Here is a 20905-nt window from a genome sequence, read left to right as displayed (position 1 = left end):
AATTCTCGTCAGCCAGAAGAAGGACAGGGGAGTTCAATAAATTAAAAAGGTACATTCGATTCCCGACCGAATTCCTCCTCTGAAGAGGGATACTCTGCGAATGAGTCTATCTCCACGCTGGAGTCGGTTTCGCGAAGCGGGTCCACGACGGTGCAGCGGTTTCTTGCCTCGGTGCGCTGCTCTCGGTTATCATCGAGCCCCCCGAGAAAGGTCCAACGTTTTTGTATCCAGTATCTTTATCCGACTCGACCTCTTCGCGTTCCAGTAGCTCAAAGTTGCGTCCTTTCTGTGAGGCAACGGACGATTCTCAGACGAGCGCGTTTCAGATAGACGGAGACAGTGTTTAATTCCATCAGAAAAAAAATGCCATCAGGCTATTATGCCTCTGTTATATGCGAGCCATACCGTTTCGAGACGGCGAGCAGCCGTTGTGTTATTGTTGCTGATGAAGAGCGCCGTTTTCACGGTTTGTTCGTGACTGCTCTTTCTAAAGGTGAGCGCTTCCGGAACAGGGTCAGTGGTCTGTGTTGAAGTCGTTGTAGGAGCCGCGGCAGCCAGTGTTGTCGCCGTTGTGGAATTCTTGCACTTTAGCTGCCTGTATTCCATGTGAAAGCCTCGGCCTTCCCCGTACGTATCGGACTGAAGCATGAGTTTAATTTCGGGATGACGAGTCGCGGGGAAGTCCAAGATGCCTGAAAACGAATTCAAAAATTTACGGTTCCGTTCCTCGTTGTTCGCTCGACATCATGACATCGGATTTTGGAAACTTCGATGAAGTCGCTCGTTGGATCTTTTGTTGAAGCTGCTTGCAACGGATGAGCTGACCTTCTAAGGGAGCAAGCGTTCGGTGGAACTCACTTGATTTTTTCTTGAGGTCGTTCGAACAGTAGCGAGATCCTTCGAGGGTTATCATGTCTTTTTGACAATTGGGTGAGCTTTCCAAGTCGAAATCATGCCAATACATCTCAACCTGACAATAACCATCGACAGGCTCGATCCTGTAAGAGCAGCGCGCATTCCCCCCGTACGGACTGGGGTAGTTCGGTGACGCGAACTGACCGTGGGCTTCGCGTTGGCAATAATCGCAAAGCGGACTCGGGGGTAGAGGAGCCTCTTTTCCGACTGAAAATGGTCGGAGATCAACGTTAGGTGAGACCATCGTATCACGCGGCGGAACAGCGCCGCTCCGTGCAGTGGTCAAAACCACGGTCGATGAGAAAAGCGTAATATCTCCAATCTCCGCGGCGGCGGCGGCGTCGTCACGGAGAGAGCCTTTCCGGGAACCGTACTTCGTGCGTGCGCCCAATCGATATTCCCTTTTCTGGTTAATCGACTCAGTGGATAAGATGGGTCTTGTCCAATAAAATACCACCAGGTGTTGTTTTCGCGGTCGGAAGGAATGCCACCGGGTTGGGGATCACCACTCTCCGTCAGACCAGTGTGCTACCCACGAAAATTGAGCCACAGAAGAACTATTGTGTAAAGCGGACACAGGCCAAAAGGATCAGGGACATTCAGGGAGCGGGAGCGGGTATTCACAAAGAGACGTGAAACTTACGTGAACTTCTCTTCAAACATTTCCGCATCTTTTGAGTTTGTCGGCCTGAATTTCTAAGCTTGGAACAACGGTGATATTTCATTGTACATGACCCGTGGACTCGAGTAGCCTTTCGTCGTCTACGAAGTATTTCCTATATACAGCTCCATTCTCGGTGGGAAATTTGGCGCCAATCGCCTCGGAATCTATCGCCTATCTGTCTCGTTTTGGGAATGTTCATCGGAGCTCGAAGTGTGCGTGAACACGGATGGGCGGGTGTCGTTGTCTTTTTTTTTCTTTTCGTTTTCGAGGATCTACTACTTGAGGTAGACGAGCTCTGTGTAGTCGCAGTATGGGTACATACAAGGCCGATCCTGAGCGGCGCAGTCCGTAACTTGTCGGACGCGTAGTGAGAAACCGCGATGCGAAATGGCAGTGCGGTCCGCATGGAAGGTGATAACCTTCTCTGATTGCGGCTCGTTGAAGTTGATCTTCTGGATCTGTCTCGACGGCATGTTGCATAGCCGCTGTCCCTCGATCTCCAGGTAGGCCGAGCTACAACTCCCAGACGGTTCGAGATCCATCAGGTCGTAGTAGAGTTCAATGGCACACGTGGCCGAGTCGTACCGTCGGACGGTGTATTTGCAGTCTCCACCTGAAAGTGGGCAGGTATGTCCTGGATGAAGCATGTGTGGCAGAATCCCGAATCTCCGGGGGCTCAGTGTTTGTGCACAAATAAATTCCTAGAATCTGATCTCACCTGAGTAGGGACTCGGGAAGCCAGGCGAGGTTATTTTGAATTCGAGCCCTGAGAAAGTAGCGTCGCAATTCGGATGCCGTTGATTCTGTCCATCGAACGGTCGACTTCCGGGTCGATCGAATGAGGGGTTCGACGGCCTGGACATCGGTCGATCAAACGGGCGATCGTATGGACGATCGAACGGATCACGCATCGGCTTATCGTAGGGGGGTTGGGGGGACGGCTTGTGATAGCTTGGCCGATCCGATTCGGGATAACCGGGCCTTCGGTGGGGATGATATGGATCCGATCTGTCCTGATTCGGATAGGAACCGGTCGGAATCCCCGAGCAAGGACTCTGACGGCCTCGTATGGCGAAATCGCTCGCTTTGACACCCGATGACGAGTGGAAGTACAAGTACAACGGTCTGGAGTAGTCATGGAACTTATATTGGCGGATCGTATTCGGTGCTATTGTCCCACACAACTGATGGTCGTCGATACGCATCTGATCGTAATCGCAGTCGATTTGGAAGCGAACGAATAGAATCTCGAGACACATTCCATTTTCGCGGTTCTGCTGGTAGATCGTGAACCTACAATGAAGGTTACATATTTGATTTCGCGAATGGATTCACAGGAGAGAACCTTCCAGTCGGATTTCCCCTATCGTAGGGTGGACAGGAAGGTTGCGAGAAGGTATCATACCTGCAGTCGATGTGGTTCCCGAGGAACTCGTTCGATTTTATTTCGAAATAAGGCTCGTGAATCATTTGATCGCATTGACCTTTGCCCGGAAGTGTGGGTCCAGCTCCATGAGGACCGTGGGGACCGTGACCACTCATGCCGTGAGAGGAATCGCCACCTTGGGGATAGGAACCTGAACTCCCGTTAGACCTCTGAGAAAGATAGTCGACTATCCGACACTTGTTCCCGGAGCCATTCGAAATCGCCCTACACAGACAACGGCGGAAACGGAACCAGAAGCGCGACTGTCACCAGCGAACCCCAAGCAGCATGCGGCCAAACCGTTCACCAGAAAGCCGCACTCACCAGGCCTCGAGGGATAATACCTCTGGCCGTCAGGATAATAATCAGGTCTAAATGGAGGTCTATACATGTCACGACGAGGCACATCGAGATAGTTTGTCGTCGGGGGACGCTGCGGCGAACCGAAGCGTCCAAAGCCTCCCACATATCCACCTGATGTAGGATAATTTCGCGGTAATTCAAATCGATATGTCGGAGCCTGAATGAAGCTCCCCGTAAACAAAATGGTGAACAGAGACAGAAGCTCACCTGCTCCGTAATGAACTCGATGAGTCTGCGGGGGGAACGGCAGAGAACCCCGATCGGGCGTCTGCGGTGGAGGGAGTGGACCGATCGGATCGGTCCGAGTGAACGTCGGCGGATACTCGGGTATCCGTTCTCCGCCCGTATGGAGATGGGGATCACTTCCGCAAGGGATCTGACGCACGCTGAGAACGAAACCCTGTCTGCTGCCCTGTGGAGCTCCGTCGTTCGAGTGGAATGTGAAGCCAGTTTGGAAGTCCTTCAGCGGTACGATGCGCACCGTACCTTCAAGTTCAGAACAATCTTAGTCATCGATTCCTGCTCTCTGCGATAGAGGGCTTCGAGAAGCCCGCGGACCTAGTCCCGAGCGTACCTGTCGCCACGTGACCGCAGATTTTTTCCCCGTCGATCTCCAGGAAGTCGAAGAAACAGCCCGGTGACTCGGAGATGTCGAACTTTTGGAAAGACACCGCCAGCGAGCACACATCGGGTGAGGCACGGCGGACAAAGTATTTACAGTCCAGTCCCCCCGGATAGGGTCCAGGATACCCAGGTGATTCGATGTTGAAATCCGCGAGAGCGTAGAGTTTATCGCACGTCGGTTGACGCTTCTCCCCGAGATGATTCGCAGGCTGATGGGATCTCGTTGTGTCCGGAAGAGGTTCACCGTGGATCACAGGACGTCCCGGACCTCCATCGGGGCCGTGACCGCGGCACGGAAGCTGCCGATAGAAACCGAGGAATCCCTTCCCGTGCGCCTCCTCATCGGTGAAGAACTTCATCTCGACAATCGGTGGGTGACCGTCGAACTCAAGAGTTCCTGTTGAATAAGAGCTCGTTCTCAATATTGGAAAATTTGAATTCGTCCTCTTATCCGCGATTCCGGACGACTTTGGGTAGACGGAACTCACTGATCTGGCCCTCCAGTTGCCGGTGGCAGTATTTTATGCCGTTCAGTTCCATGTAGTCGTGGTCGCAGGTTTCGGAGGGATGAATCGCCCCGTTCTCATCCAATCTGAACTGCACGAAGTTCAACTCGACTTGACAGTGACCCGGTTTTGCGCTGATCTTATATCTGCAGCTCATGCGATTGGGATAGGGGCCGGGGAAATTTTGGGAGTAGAAAACACCGGAGTGGTCGCTGAACTCGTATCGGCAGGGTCCAGAGCCGTGATCCAGGAAGTGTTCTCTGTGAAGTTCTCGCATAAGAATCGAAACTACCCAGAGGGAATCAGAATCCTGTTTTCGATTATTCGGGTCACTAGCTCACCCCCGCCATGTTGGTGGCCCGTTCCCCCATGGGATTGGTCGATCGGGTCGGGACTACCCCAATCCTTCGTCGGCTTCCAATTGATTGTCTCGACGGCCTTCTCCGGCCCGAAGTCTTGTGCGGGTCTGTCGATGACACTTGAGGGACATTCGACCTGCTTGACTTTGATGTGGAATCCAGGTCGACTCGAAACGGGATCGGTGCGCAATCGAACAATTTTCTGAGCGCTTCTGAACGGAACGACCTGCGCGGAGGGGAACGGATGACGTCGCGATTGCGATCTGAGAATTCAGAGCAGCGAAGAGAGATAGCTTAATACGTCCCCGGACTCACTCACTTTTTTCGTGTCTGCGAGCAAGTTCCCGCAGAATCTTTCGCCCTCAATTTCCAGATAATCGGTCTGACAATCGGATTCCATATCGAAATCGATGAAGGTGAATTCGAGTCTGCAAACATTGCTGTTCGCTTGGAAAATGATGTATTTGCAGTCGAGGTTGCCAGGATAGCCGCTCGGGTAGTCGACGCTCCGGATATCGAAGAGCTTCGACGTGAAGACTTTGTCGCATTTTCTCGGTATGACATTGGACACGACCGGCGAATCTGCAAAATCCTCTGGTCAAGAGGAGAAAGAAACCGTTCGTGACAGAAAAGACAAGAAAGCTACGGCCACTGTCACCACCGACTTCTGGACACGCGGATAGAAAGAGAGAAAACGAAGAAACAACGAGATGAGCAAGAGAGAGAGAGCACGAACCGAACGCTCCGGAACCTTCCTCCTCTTGTTTTCCGCAGTCGATCTGTCGCATCTTGATGTGGAAACCAGGTCGCGAATTCGCCGCATCGCTATGGAACTTGAGGACTTTCTCAGGTTCGTCGAACTCGTAGATGCCGCTCGTGTTCTGAGTGAACACACCGCACAATTTCTCGCTGCCTACTTGCAGGTAATCGTATTCGCAATCGGTCGACGACTCGACATCAAACTTCTGGAAGACGAGTTCCAGACGGCAAACAGAAGCGGCGGCCTTCCGGATCGTGTAACTGTAACATGAGAAGCGACGTCGGAGCGGCGTTTGTCAGCAGCTGCAGCGGCAAGAGCTAGCTGGATATTAGCGGCATCGGAGCAGAAGCTCACTCGAGCGAAACGGAGCGAACAAAGACACTTACGCGCAGTTAAGGTTGTTATCGTAGGAATTGGGGTATCCGACAGATGTGATGACAGCGTCCCGAGTCGAATAGACGCGGTCACACTGCACAGGCTCTTCGCCGCCCTCTCCGGCGGCGGCAGCAGTGGGAGTATCGCATTCGACTTGTTTCACCAGAAGACGGAAGCCGCGGTCGGTCGTTTTGTCGTTCGAGTGGAACTCGATCTTCTTCGAATCTTCTTTCATGTCGAATATACCTGGGACGATGTTGGCAACTCTTATTCACACACAATTCTGCCGTAAGACACATCCGCGCTCAATTAGCCCTCAATCGAAGTCGCTCTACTCACGTATGGTCCCAGGAACCACCGACCCACAGACCCGTAGATCGTCGATAGATAAATTATCACCCTGACAAGCATCTGACGGCGGCAGAGAAAAATCAGCGAAAGTCACTTGAAGACGGCACACTTTCGGGTTGTTCTTCTGAATGGTGTAGGCACAATTCTGGTTGCTGGCTGATAATCGAGGAAATGAAACGAGGTAAGCTGGGAACGAACTTTCATGTTTCGATTTTCCACCGAGAAAATCAATCTCCCGAGCGACCCGTACTCACCGTACGCTTCGGGATATCCGGGACTATCGATTTCGAAAGTTAGTGCGCGGAAAGGGGTTTCGTTGTTGCAGGTAGGGCCGTCAAGTTTTCTGCCGGTGGGGCCTGTTCCGATTCTTCTGGAGCCGCAACTTAGTTGTCTGGCTCGGATTGAAAATCCTTTGTTCGGGTTCGAATCATCACTGTGGAACCGGACGACTTTATCCCCTTCGACAAAAGGTATCAGATCTGCAGAGGACGAAAAAATTGTAATCCGATCTCGAAGAGCCGACCTACAGGGCTCAGGCTTCACCCTTATATCATTTTCGGTGGAGGCAATGGCGAACGTTCCTCCGCTCTTCTCCCGACTCGCGCCCCCGGGAGCAACCCATAAACTCACGCATATGATCCGTCGGCAGACTTCCACAGTGTCGTTCACCGGCGATTTCGAGGAAGTCCTTTGAACAATCCCTCGAATCCTCGAGATCGAATGACGTGTACGTAAGCTCTAAGTAACACGTATCCGGGCTGGCTTTCACAACGGTGTATTTGCATTCGGTGTTGTCGAGATAGTTGTCAGGAAATCTCGGTGACTGGATTGTGAATTCTTTCGACATGAAAGTTTGCGCGCAGCGGTGCACCTTCGGCGTCGGCTGATTCGACAGAGAGGTGCAGGCGAGCTGTTGGAATCTCAGGTGGAATCCCCTGCCTGAGTTCTGGCCGTCGGATCGAAAGACAAGTTCGACGTTGCCTTCGTTGTTGTATTCGAGAATTCCTGGAAGCGAGAGAAGAAATATCTTTTCGGACCATCACGTGCAGCGCTCGGATTCAAGAACACCAGTCCATTATCACGAATCACTTACGGGATTGACCGTGAAGCTCTGTCCCACAAACGCGTTGTTCGTCGATTAGAAGGAAATCTTTGTCGCAGCTGGAGCTTTCCTCCACATCGAAGTCTTTGAAGAATACTTTCACCGAGCAAAACATGTCCGAGGGTCGGGAAATCGTCATTTTGCATAGCAGGTTGTTCCTGTCCCCGGAAGAGTGAGATTAGAAAACACGAAAGCGATCCATCAGACTTCCATACAGGGGTGTTGGTAGAATATACGGTGCAAACCTGTAATATTGGCTGACGGCGTAGCCGTACGATGTCAGATCATCGGAGAGACGCTCGGTGCAGATATCGCATAAGGGCGGTGGGGCGAGCGGGCAATCATTGGTCTGTCGAGCTCGGATTTTCCCGCGTCCAGGGCTGCCTTTTGTCGAGACGACCATCATCTCCCCATCGAATGGCACTGTTTTCGAATAGCACAACTTGTCGCGACCCCCGTCAACGCTCAGGAAGTCTTTTTCGCAATTCATGCCGATGTTCGCCACGCTGCCGAACCATCACAGATTAGTCTTCCGAATGGGACAGTGATTATCATACTGGGTCCAGGCATGCATTCGGTGCCGCCACCAGAATCGTCGGCAGCCTATTCAATTTTACGGCACTCATTCTTCCTGAGCTCACCGGAACTGCACGCCGCAAATGCCGCTGAGCGGCGCTTTTCGGATGTAATACGTGCAATCGTTGTCGGTATTCATCACGAACTCCTTGTCTCTGAAAACTTCCTCGCACTCGGGGTTCTGGAGCGATCTGCCCCCAGACCCCGTTCGGCCATCTGCGCATGACACGGGTTCCGCTTCGATCCAGAATCCTCGCCCGGATCCGGAGTTATCGGTGACGAAGTTGAGCCGGATCTCATCTCGCTTATAGAACTGTACAACTTCTGAAGAAACGAAAAACCAGCGTTCCTCGTTAGAGTAACTCTGAACGTTCTCTTTTTATTTCAAGTGTGAAAATGTGAATCGATGCCCTGACTCACTTGTGTTCCCCCTCCAGCTGTCTCCACAGTAATTGACTCCGTCCACGATGAGCTTATCTTTGTAGCACTGGCTTGATTGCTCAACATCGAAGTCATGGAACAGCAAGCGGACGGCGCATATATTCTTATGAGCCTTCTTTATGCGGAACGTACAATCATGGTTTGTGGGATACTTTAGGGGGTAGTTGTTGCTCGTGAGGTTTCCCACCCCCTCGTCAAGACAATAGTCGCACACTCCCTGGGGTATATAGCGACTCGGTACTGAAAGAAGAGAACTCTATTTTATACATCATGCTCAGTTTTCACGGGACTCGGCTCTTCATGCGAGATCTCTTGCGCGATCGACTCCGAAGAAAGTCCTCGAACGAGGCGAGTTCTTTATCTGTGGCCCCTGCTCCTTGATCATCGCGGAGTCCCAACTCTGAGTTGGGGTGACGGGAAGCGGCACTCTAAAGTCGTGAGTCTTGTCACTGGGAGCTCTCGCGTTGCAAGTCACGGTGAATGATACCGTTCGTAAAAGTGGTTTCGTTATCTTGTCTGCGGATTTATTCTGTGGATCTATTTTTTGTCGAACTCGGCCTTGATAAATTTCGTCGGCCTTTTGCATAGAATTAATGATTTCCGTAAAAGTAACCCACGTCTGGTACCACTCGTGTTCGGGCCGTTGGTTCTGGAAGCTCGGCACCATGCATCATTTCATCAAGAGTATCCGATCAGAAGATGCTTATACGGCGCAATACTCCGCTCTAATGTGTTCCGGACGCCGGTGTCGGACGGAAGCGGTTCTAGGGTAGCTCGTTGGCCCTCTAAATCGGGAAGAAGAATCCGGGCTGTATCAATGGATTTCGATTGAGTCAAGTGTCACATTGCGCTGACTCCATTGTTTCCCCACGATTGTGGACGTCGCAAATCCCCTAATTCAAAATGAAGCCGGAAAGATTTTCGAAACTAAATCTAGCTGCAGTGTGGCTCGGTATTCGGAGCTCGGTCTCGATCGCGATTGCCTGCTTCGAGTTTCGCTGCTGTGCTCTGGGGGAGCTGCTGGAGAAACCGAGAGATTTCCCGGTGAGAATTCGAAGCGCTCTGCGTTCCGCAAAAGCAGCGTTCTCTGGCGGATATTCGAATCACCGCTCTCGGAGGACGGAAAACGTGATATTGGATAGCCGGAGCGAGATAGAGATGAGCGTATTCAAGTCGTAGGTGGGTAATTCGAATCAGCCGTGCAATTGTCTGTCTGGAACACCGAGCACGATGCTCAAGTCGAGCAAATGGAGTGAAGTTGTCCGGGCGATGAACGCTACGCGGGCGAAGGACTGAATGAATGAAGTCCATTGAATTTTGTCTCTCAGGACTAAGCAGGCGGAAGTGACAAAGCGTCAATCCGATACAATGTGTAGCATGCAGCGCTTTCGGGCGGACGGCTGACTTTCAGGGTTGCACCGTCATTCCACCCGAGCGCTAAACCATTTGCTGCGAGTGCCATGGGAACGAGTTTCACTCTTCTTTCTGATCCGCGGACGATTACAAAGAAATTCGATGATGACTTTCTTCTCCCATTGAAAGGCGAGCTTCAGACTGATCAGCGCCAGGCGCCAGAGCTTCAGAGTGAGGCGCGACTCTCCGTTTTCTGTGCGTTCGGGACACCAGAGGATGTCATGTCGAACGACACTCCGGGAGAGACGTGCTCGTGCAGACGAGTCTACGCGCTTGACGTAAACACGAAAATTACCAATATTTGCCTCCCTCTCAGTTTGTATCGAATGTCACGTTCGCTGCCGATTCCTCTAGCCGTGGCTCTCTGACGGAAGGTGACGGTATAAATCCGCAACACGGATGTCTAAGCTCGAATCGCGACGCTGTCCTCCTTACCGAACAGCTGGTGACCTCTATCGAGAGCAGAATCTGTTTCTCTCCGTCTGTCGGTCGGTCGGTCGGTCAATCAGTCAGTCAGCCGCCCGTTCGTCCATCCGCCCGCCTGCCTGCCGTTGTTGTCGTCAAGCCGAGTGTGGCCGCGCGCCGCCGAACGAAGAAGCAAGCTAAGCGCCTGCGTTGCTGCAAGCATCGTCGTCGTCCAATCGTTTTAAGTCGTCGAGAGTCGAGAGCTGTCATCGCACTGCTCGACTCGAGAGCTTCTCTACGATACCAGCAGCGAGTCAAGAGTGAAGCGGCGGAGTGTCGTTTGGCTGCCCATTTTCAACGGAATCACGAGCGTTCGGCGTTCGATCATTGGTCAGTGAAGCCCCGCGTCTCCAGCGAATCCGGATCCGTGAATTAGAGGGCCACCGCCGTCATCAGTTATGGACATCTTGCAAGTCGGAATTTTCGCACTGCAGAGCGGTTTTTTTGTGTGCACTGCCGTTTTCGTTTTCATGATGGCAGCTCGGGGCCACGTCCAATCGGAGTGGTATCTTGATGGTCCTCGCGCCAAACCGAGAAAGATTCGCACAGAAGACTAGTGATCGCTCAGTTGACCGAAGTTCGCGCGCGACAGAAGGCAGCCAGCTTTCGGCAAATCGCTGAGCACCGGCGAATGTCTCGACAGGTCGCGGCATCGTCGAGCGCTTTTCGACGCTCTGCAAGACGCCACCAGCGCGTGGGGACCGCAGCACCGATGCGGAAGACGCTCAATGGACTGGTATTCTCTTTATGAACTTGTGAGGGATCATATTCGTTATTCATATTGTGTATATACGAACGATGTCGCCTGTCGAGCTGTACACATAGCGGGCGGAACACTTAACGCCGTGCGTCAAGAATGTTCACCCCTAACGGAACATTTCTCAGTTTGCGGCGATTGAAACAGCTCGACTCGCCAAACTCTCAATCAGTGTTACTGTGCACCCAAGGCTGTGTTCCGCAGGAATCCCGCCGATTTTTCAATCCAGACGAAGACGGCGGGAGTGGCTAGAATCATTCCCTCTCATTCCCTCAATGTGATAATTGATGATAAACCGAAAGTTGTGATAGGACTTGCGAGCAGGTCACATTTACAAACGTTTGAATTGACTTTTCCAGACGTGTAGTTTTCCGACCTATTTCAAGAACGGACATATCTTATTCTGTAAATATGCATTTTTCTACACCAAAATGCTTTTGTGAATAAATCGATATACATACAGCGCCCTAGGGAATATTTCCACCGATTCAGCTGACTGAGATTAGATTTTCCCTCCGAGAAAAAGCGTGTTCCAAGCCACGAGCCTGATAAGACAGAGCAGACCTCGATTCGGATCTATCGAGAGCAAATTCGTTCGATCGGGATGGGTCAAGATTGTCTCTTCAGCTTTTTCGCTCTTCTCCATGCCTCGAATTGCCTACAGGACAGTTTCTGTCAATGACGACCCTGCGGCGTTCGCCCAGTGAGCGAAAGAGGCCGGGAGTCACGGACCGCCTGCGTTATCGATCAATGATTCTGGAGGGAGAAAAAAGATTTCGAATCATCGAGGCTTATCACTCCGGAGTTCGAACGCACGCCGAGAGTCTCTTCCATTCTCAGTGTCTCTGCTCCTGTTCCGGTGAGCCAACAAAATGGTGCGAGGAGAGGGGTCCGACAAAGGTTTCGGGAACGTCGACTCAATTACTCTGCGGTCGGTCGTGAAGTCGGTGTCCGACGCGCGATGAGTGTGGAGGGGAAACACGGCGATTGTTCCTATTTACAACAGCGTTCATCAGTCGCCCCAGTATGCCCATAGAACGGACGAACAAAACACGTCCGACTCGGGCAATCACAGACGATGACAGCAAAACGCGCAGACACCAGCTGAACCAGCGCGGAAACCACGCACCCAAACTCAATGAGGGAAGCGGTGGAATGAACGCTTACGTAAGCCTTTATGGAATCCGTGCCGATTCTGTCAGCGGTACTTGCCGCTGTTCTTCTGCTACTCGTGAATCGAGCGCTGACTTTGCAGCCCGTGCATTCAGTGCAGACTTCGCGTGGAAAGCCGATTGCATACAACCATCGCATATCGGAATTTTTCCTCACTAAAATAGCGCTGCTTCATTACCGAGCGTCGGCGCGACGCGGTGTACGCAGGGAATGCGAGAGGGAGCCAAAAGCTGTCACACGCGGGGTCGTTCGGCTTTATCACTGACGAAGGAATGAATCGATCGCGTCTGATGATTGGCTACGACACTCTTCGGCGATCGGGAGGCGGGCGAGAAAGAGCGCTTCCATTAATGCGTACCGGGAGAAAAGCTATATAGCTTCTATTCGGCCCAGACGACTCTTAATGCGTCTATCAGAGAACTCCCACCGAAAATCTGTCGATCTTTGTCAGCCGATCCCTCGCGTTGTCACACGTGCAAAACGACGTTGGCAGTGACTGAATGAACTTCAGCCGTAGCAGCGGCAAAAACACCACGGTACTTGAGCGCGCAGGTGGATCATAGTATCGGTCTGTCGGTGACACGAGCGTCACACATGAGCCCGGTGAAATAAATTTTGGACCCGCTCTCTATTCCTTCACCGAGACTTTCGATGCTGGAACCCATAGCTTCGATTATTATCATGGATGCTTAATCGGGAATCATCATTGCGGGGGTCCGGACGGTCCTTCCGTGACGTAATACGAGGTCGGGATCTTCTAGTAATCTCGAGTATATCCCCAAAGAGGAAAATGAGGGCGTCATCCCGAGGGATTTCAAGCAGCGGCGTGATGATAGGTCAATGGATCGAGAACAGAACTCGCCCAATGAATCGCCGGATGGCTAATCGCGGGTTTCTCAACTTCGATCAAAGCTCGACGGAGGGTCCCTCAGGACTGAGTTGACGGATATCAGATTTCCTTTAGTTCGGAACGAGCCTCGACCGCATTCCAGAGGCATCTGAGGAGCCTCCGGGGCTCTCTAATCGAGGAGCGGGGAAATGGGAATCATGGGGTGGGAAACGGCTCGAGTTCATCTCTCTTCCCAGAGAGGATCTTTCACTCGGAGTTCAGTACCGGTATGCCGGGATGGAACGACGCACTCAATGAGCTTTTTACTCACTCAGATACGAATCAAAGAGAAACTTCTGTTGAAAACGATTGGCTATACAATAGACGCCGTGCGGAACGAACGATGCTGTCTAGTTGACTTGAAGCGCGAATAAAGACTGTAACGTGCGTGATATTTTCTATTCTTTGTGTCTGAAGGTTTCGCCGACGATCGACGGGCATTGCCGTAGCACAATGCATACATTCTTATGGAGAGCGGACAAAAAACGGACCGGACCAGCGCAGCGCCAGTGCAAGGAACAGAATGAAGAGTCAATCCATTGCGAATCAGCCGGAGAAGTCCTGGATCCTGTGTAGAACAGGGGAAATTTTATCGAGGCTCGAGACAGCGATGATTCTCCGTGAACTAATCTCGCCAGCCTGTTAGGAGTCTGGATCGATCTCTAATCTAAATTGTACATCATTTGATACTTCCACCGAAGTCTCCCAAAACTAGGATCATTCTTCCTCGGAGTAGATTCGCCGGATCGATATTACCATAGTCTCGAGCACAAGTAATCTGAGTCTGTAGCGTGCAGTTTAACAAACGATGCGAAGGGCGCAGGGAGCGAATGCATTGAATATATTAAACAGGGACTTCCATCCATCCAAGAATATCTCGCCACAGGTGTTCCTCGAATTATCGGAATCTCAAGCGGATCCCTGGAATGCCCACATGTATTCCAACCGTGACCATTCCCGTTTAAGTTAGCCCTTGAATTCTTCTCGATTCTCGATCCGAGGGGCCTGAGCTGTATCGAGAGGATGGGACAGACGAGGTATACAGTCGGAGCGGGAGGGGAACCTTCACTCATCGGGCGTAGCCTGGGGAACTAAGAATTCCGGATGAGTCTCTTCCCGGATCGACTCCCCGTCGTGAATTCTCCTGTCTCATGCAACCACGTCGCAGACGTCGATCATGCAGAAACGCAACGAATCCACTGACTCCAGCTGGCTCTGATTGATCTGAATTCACCCGAGTGGCCAGAGAAAGAGTGCCACTATCACTCATCCGTTAGATGATGGCTTTGAGAACTTCTACTGGGTGATATTCGAAATCGGATTCAAGGCTTATCGGGCATGCGCTTTCTATTCCAAATGTGTTGAACACCGTGTAGCAACACATTCGATTCATCCATAGTTATGATCGTGTAGACTTGTCCCACCAATGTCCGAGCAGCTGAATACCCTTTGCGAGCATTCAGGCTATCAGGGAGTAGCAGCTGAAATAGATTTTTTTTCCAATTTCAGCTTAGCCTTGACGCGTCCCATGGTGACCATCGAAAGTTTGGACGGCCGGCCTAACAAACTAGTCGCAAGGCGGCCGCCCGTCCGGGCTCGTCGACACCGCCCCCTATACTTCAACGACCCGAGGAATGGTGAAAAAATAATAATAGTCATAATAATCGCTCAACATTCGCATTCAGTGGGACAGAAAACTACGTACGCTGGGTCGAATGACATGTCCGGTCGTAACACATACAAGCTCATAGCTAGCTGGCTGGTGGTTTCTCGAATCAGAAGCGAGCCGAATTTTCTTCCCTTCGGACATCGTAATCAAAATGTATCCAATTCTATTTGCCTCAGTACTCCCACGCTATTCAGATAGTCAATGACTCCCAAATTTCTGGGTGGACCTGCTTCCTTGACGCGCAGTAGGTGTAGAGCGAAGTCAAAACTCAAAGAGTCACGTCGGAAGTAGGAACCGGCATCATGTCCGAAAGACTATGGTCGCGCGACGCCATTTTCCTCTATGATTTACGGACACGACCTTCACCGCTTAAAAAGTCCAGAAGGAAACTCGATTCTTGAAAAGGAGGAAAACGGACCCGCTGCGCGGTAACACCCGGCATCGTCGACTTCGGCTTGCTCGACTGTCAAGCAACGACTGACCGGGCTTTCTGCGACGCATAAACCATTAGTGAACGATTATGGAAGTGTACGAAGGAAGGAAGGAGTACCACGCCCAACCCTCCGAATTTCACGCTACCGTCAGAAGGTTACTTCGCCTTAATTGACTAATACTGTCGTGTCCACATATCGCGGAGAGGAATCATGGAGAAGAGCATATCTTACAATATCGGACTGATCCCGACTTGTGGAAGCGTCTGGGAAGGGAATTTTCATTGTTTCCGTTCGCCTTTCGACCCTTGCGGGAAAGTCTATCGAGGATCTCCTGGTGAGCATCCCATCGCAGGTTTTTGCATCTCATTGTCAGCCCGACGCGAAAAGAGACGCGCCGCTTTCAGAACTGATCGATTGGCTCGAGCCGAGCCGTCGCACAGTGGATCAAAATGAGTTTCTAGGTGGACAAAATTATTTTCCGTGAAATTTCGCTTTGCGAAGTGTCTCCGAGTCGGGATATACAAGAAAAACTGACCAATCACGGTTTAGGCGATCATAATACATTTTGTTATTTCTTAGAGTCAATAACAGAAATCACTCGAAGAGTCGCTTGAAATCTCCGTGTCATCCGTACATTCTGTGCTTGAAGTGTCATCATTGACTTTCGAGGACCCGACTTCAATCTCTGGGTCGACCCTCAGTAAAGCTGCTACTTCCGGGTCAACGCTCGATGACTTTTCCTTCAGAGGTTTTCGAGTCTACCGCACCACTAGGAGTATGAATGCGAACTTTGCTTACACGAGCGGATACCGTTGCTGCAGTTCGCGCATGTGCTGCCGTTATCTGCACATTGACGTGCAAACCGCGAACGTCCAACGATGGCGTCCAAAAAGGAATTCGGCGTTTTATGGTCTCTGTGTCTCCAAGGAGTTATGCTTCTCATCCGTGAATGGAGATTTTCATGGTGACGAAAATAAATTATTATTCGGTAACCGGGTAAAACCGGGTGACAATATTTATTTTTCTGATTGCCGGAGGTCTGATGAGTGTCCCAGACTTGACAGCTCCCAGGGCCGCGAGGGGACACTATACTTTTGGTATTGCGAAGTTTGACAAAACTCGGAAGAATCCATGAGAGATATCACATCCTTCTAAGCAACCTCTAACATGTCTGATCCGGTCTGAATCTCGTTCAAACTTAAGATCCGGACGAGAACTGAGCTAGGAACAAACCTCCATCCCCGCCGGAAAGGGTGGAGTGGCTTCGTTTTTGAAATTCATTGATTAGAGGAAAAAGAGTCACATGATGCCCGAATTTCAACTTCTGATTCGGTAGTTGTGTATTCCGTAGCAGCAGCAGGAAATTCCGAGATCTCTATGGTTTTCCGACTTCCAGACATCGCTCTTCATGCCGAGCTATTAGTTGGTACGGAAATTTCGAAATGACTTTTGTCCACCTAAAAACTCATTTTGATCCACTGTGCGTCGCGTCGTTTATTGAGCGCCGATACTTCCGCTATTCGAGATCTCTGAATAAGGCCCCGATGGAGCGCGTCGCATGTCCCGCGGACAGGACGACGACGCGGCGCAGCATCTTGGAGCCGCCCTCCTGTCATTCGACTTGAGTATAGGTCGTTGACGAGAGAACCCTGTCTAAGTTCCACGTCTCCCCCAACGCCGTCCTTATATCCGTAACTGATATCTCCCAGAACCACGGAGGAAATCACAGGGCAGATAGGGCGATCGCATCCGCATGCGATTGATCAAACTTTCGCTGGGTAAACTTCGTGGTTCAATCTGCGTTCAAATGAACTCTTTTGTGTTCCCGCCGGCGCCGCGCCGTCAGACGGTCTGCGCGAGATCCAGGGAAACTCCGCTCCACACGGCAGGTCTCGCGTGATATGCACTTGAATTCGATTCGAGCGGAATGCCGCCGTGTTTTACAACGCTTCCTACGACTTTCGTTGTCGCATAATATCTTCGGATGCGAAACAGTCATTGGCCAAATATTATAATGCCGATGGCGGAAGTGGAATATTTATCGCATAGAGTAGAGTCACCGTCGGTCCCCATATTGGCGCTAATGCTAAGAGGGCGTGAGCTCGTCGTTTCCAACAGAAGGCCAACCTTCGCTCCCGGGTGTTTCGAGATTGTCGGTCAGCGTAATCGTCGGTGTATATCTCCCATGAGATGGACCGGGAGCGACCGATTTGCTGGAACTCTCGTCGCTCATGCAAGCGGTTCGAGTGGCCCATGAGTCGGTGCACAAAAACTTAACCCCCGGTCCCTCGGAAGAACAATGGAATGAATGCATGGACTCAATGGAAATTTTTCGCGGTCCCGTGGGATGTTCATCACCTCGCGGAATTCCTTACCGGGTACTCGAGCTGAACGTGGAGACTCGCCCCCCTAGAATCACGAGCTTCGGAATTCCTGCTCGATCGATGGAATGCACACCTCCGTTGTGCGGAAGCGATATGCGATCGTGCTCAGGTGAATCAGATCACCAATCACGAGTTGTATCTCTCATCAGGTAATTCAGAGAGACAACACGTTGTAGCGAGTCGTTGGAGGTTGTGCCATCAAAATAATCAGATTGCGCGCAGAAACAATCGGTCCTCAAGAGTCTCTCTCCGGAGTCGAACGTACACCGTTGCCGAAATGTCACGCAGAGCGAAAAGATCCCAGAACAGAATTCAGAAGGACATTTCCGTCAGAAATTCCCCCAACGAAGCCGACTCGGAAATTGTTCCCACCGCACTTGGCGGAGAGTTTTCGCTCTCATTGCTAGACGTCAACAAATCTTTGAAAAGAGCGAAAGAAAAGCCTCAGCCCGCATGGACAGGGGTGTGAACTCTGGGGGGATATCGCCCGCCGATCACGTTCTCGAACAATGGTCTGATAAAAAATTGGAGTAAAAAGGAAAAAGCACCGCCGAAACGAAGACTAACAGCGATGTTGGTGTTCGGAACGACGATCAACAGGGCGAAGCTGTCAGAATTCCACAGACAAAATCGAACATTGCGGAGGAAAATTGCCCAAGCGGCTCGTCCGATTGCATAAAGTTTTGCTGGCTTTCGGCAAACAATGGCAAGTAACAATTAGCTTTGTTCTTCGGGAAGCACGCGACCTTGCGATCGGTACAGTTGACGAAGGAGAAGGAAGAAAGAGAAGAAAAACCTTTTTAATTGGTGTCAATCATCAATCACTGACCGTCGCTGCCAGAACTACACCGTTCGCTGAAGTTGCAATTCGGAGTGAAGCAAGCACCGCAGAGCTCCCAGAGGGTACTTCCTCCGAAATCGCTCGGAAAGTCGCTAGCATCTCATCAGATACGTGGTCAGCCCACTCTTGAGAGTACATCATTTTTCACATCGCTTCGCTTTTCTCATACGATAGATGTCGAATTACCTACTAGAGGGAATCTGGTGCAGAACCAATGATCCCGGATATACGATATGAGGTTCGCGTGAGAGCTTCGAGTTGATATCACGATTACGTCGTCATAGAAATTAAAACAGAAGTTGTTTCAAGTGTACTTTGAGCGGCAAAATAGCGACCTTGCCCCGGGGAGCGGCGATGCGGAAATTCAGAAACGCCCAAATCTTTCGATATGTGTTCATATGTGGTGTACACGTAGATGTCATTACCGGGACAGCACTCCCATGGGAACATTTATCATTCCAATGAATCCCTCAGTAATTCATTCTGCCGATCAAACCAAGATCTGAGGATTCTAATCTTATTTGTGCATACACACACGTATCATCATTGCTCATAATGGAATAATCAGCATATCAATTTAACGCATTTCCGAACCATTAGACCGATACTCCGGCATTTCGGCGACCCTTCCTTTGCAGCTTCAGCTCCCACGAATGAAACAGATGAGGCTGAACGTCATGAATTCATGAGTTTCGAAGAATAATTATGCTCGAAACCGTCGAGCCGTACGATTCGCTTTGTGTAGAGATTCCCCGACCAGGAGACTGATACACATAGTGAGAAGCTCAACTCGAAGTCATTTCCATTCAGCGCCTCCGGGAAACGTATCAGTGCCTGAATTCGTCGGCGAGGCGCATGGACCTGATACCCGATCCCATTAATCACATCGACGGCAAATTGGTTTCGTCGCCCGAAATCTGGAAATTCAACTTACCGAAACCAGACTGTAATGCGGCGCGCGTCTTGTTATCAACGATATGCGATGGGAAAGCGTGGCTTTGACTGTAATCCGTCTGAAAATAAGCGTCAAGGATGTTAATGCGGGTGAATACAGTGTACATAGAAGGAATTTCGGACACGCGTCGGGGGAAAATGAGAAAGTCCGTCGATTAGCTACCTAGCATTATGATTTAGTAACAATCAATAAATGTGTGAATCTTATCGAGTCAGACCGGATCATCGCGAGTTTGGGGCGGTGCAAGGGCTTGCGAGTCCATACAACGGAAAGCTCCATCGGGAAACAATTTCTAGAGAAACCAAATGCCCCCGCGCCCAATCTAGAGCCTCCCTTTGCTCCGATTGCATCTGACGGCCCGTTTCTCTTTGGCACAATCTTGCCATCGATTCAAGACGACCGTATAATATCCCGCCGTTATCGATTACAATGTACAAGTGACGTAGTCATTCAGTCCGTCCCCGTTGGAGTCGAATAGCCAACCAAAGCGGCAGCCAGACCGTTCTCATCTCGGAGCCAAGGCCGATCGGACATCAGAGTCAAGCGCAACTTCTGAATTGGATTTGCCATTATGTAATAATTATTATTGGAGCTGTCGTGTCAAACAGAGCGAAGGGGATTCTATTGACCAAATCAGTAGGAGGAATCTGAATGTACTTCCGAAAATTATCACGGCGTCTCCGGGTCGTATCTTTTTCCGGAGTTCTTCGACCCCGGCGCAGAAGTTCTTTGTGGACGAATCTAGGAGAACTCACACCAACTGATACGCTCCGACGCTCTCTTTGTGGTTTTCGCCGTGGTCGCCTACGTTGTCACCCGCCATGCGGAGAGGAATTTCATTCGAGAACCAACTCCACTCCGACTCTCGTACAATGCAGCGACGATGGAGAAACGAAATCCAATTAGAGCAACCGCCGCCGTCTGACCAGGCGACCGGGAGTCATGTGATTTGAGGTGAGTTCGCCATCGTTTTCCCTTCATGCTACCGCACTGGTGTCGTCTTTCGTGAGCCGCGGTCAATGCCACTCCTCTGAGAATGAACTGTCACTCAATTTGAATATGCAGGAGCGCTCCGATTATAACCGACCGGAGTTCAGAGATAAAGTTCGGTCGCGCGAACGTCGGTGACGTCTCGAGGCATACAATTGTTGTTGTTGTTGGTGTAGTCCGTCTACGCCCATAGACGGTGACCTCCACGGTCGACGAGCGATGATGAAAGTGGGCGCTTTCATTTGAATGCTCTCCTTTCTCAGGCCGGCCTTGCTTCTGGTTCATCTTCGGTTAATTTGCTCTTTTTGTCTCCTCTTCTTCATTTCTATATTCCTTCTGGAATGACCTTTCGCTATTGCGACCGAGCGAGGTCATCCGAGCTCAAGTCACCACCGTGGAAACGCGATATGGGCAAAGAAGCTCCGCCGGTTGTGGGAGACGTCATCGAATAGAGTCGTCTGATTCATTAACTA

The 20905-nt window shown here is 50.9% G+C and overlaps 1 protein-coding gene across 1 annotated transcript; it reads right to left on the bottom strand.

Annotated features, from left to right (window-relative positions):
- Positions 1 to 106: 106 nt before the first annotated feature.
- Positions 107 to 20012, bottom strand: LOC108864244 (cubilin-like). The gene is made up of 23 exons (XM_029111437.1): positions 19926 to 20012; positions 19422 to 19500; positions 8442 to 8702; positions 8087 to 8345; positions 7691 to 7951; positions 7437 to 7603; positions 6974 to 7348; positions 6594 to 6822; positions 6332 to 6495; positions 6004 to 6238; positions 5594 to 5877; positions 5177 to 5451; positions 4840 to 5083; positions 4481 to 4786; positions 3943 to 4389; positions 3576 to 3854; positions 3330 to 3479; positions 2985 to 3156; positions 2298 to 2872; positions 1902 to 2192; positions 859 to 1122; positions 406 to 692; positions 107 to 286 (listed from the first exon to the last, which is right to left on the bottom strand). Exons 1-23 carry the CDS (start codon positions 20010 to 20012, stop codon positions 107 to 109), a joined length of 5871 nt encoding a protein of 1956 aa, XP_028967270.1.
- Positions 20013 to 20905: the final 893 nt, after the last annotated feature.

The sequence above is a fragment of the Galendromus occidentalis genome, unplaced genomic scaffold (genome assembly GCF_000255335.2).
Source record: "Galendromus occidentalis unplaced genomic scaffold, Mocc_1.1 scf7180000077440, whole genome shotgun sequence".
NCBI classification, from domain to species: Eukaryota; Metazoa; Arthropoda; class Arachnida; order Mesostigmata; family Phytoseiidae; genus Galendromus; species Galendromus occidentalis.
Note: the sequence above shows the minus strand (reverse complement) of the source record. Positions and strands in the feature narration are given on the sequence as shown.

What these genes read in the sequence shown, in the direction of transcription:
- LOC108864244 (XM_029111437.1), bottom strand. Translation starts at nt 20,012, where the DNA reads ATGGCAAATCCAATTCAGAAGTTGCGCTTGACTCTGATGTCCGATCGG. An exon ending in GGTGGTTCCTGGGACCATAC is followed by an intron (nt 6,239 to 6,331) that starts GTGAGTAGAGCG and finishes ACATCGTCCCAG; the next exon opens with GTATATTCGACATGAAAGAA. An exon ending in CTTCCCGAGTCCCTACTCAG is followed by an intron (nt 2,193 to 2,297) that starts GTGAGATCAGAT and finishes GCCCACTTTCAG; the next exon opens with GTGGAGACTGCAAATACACC.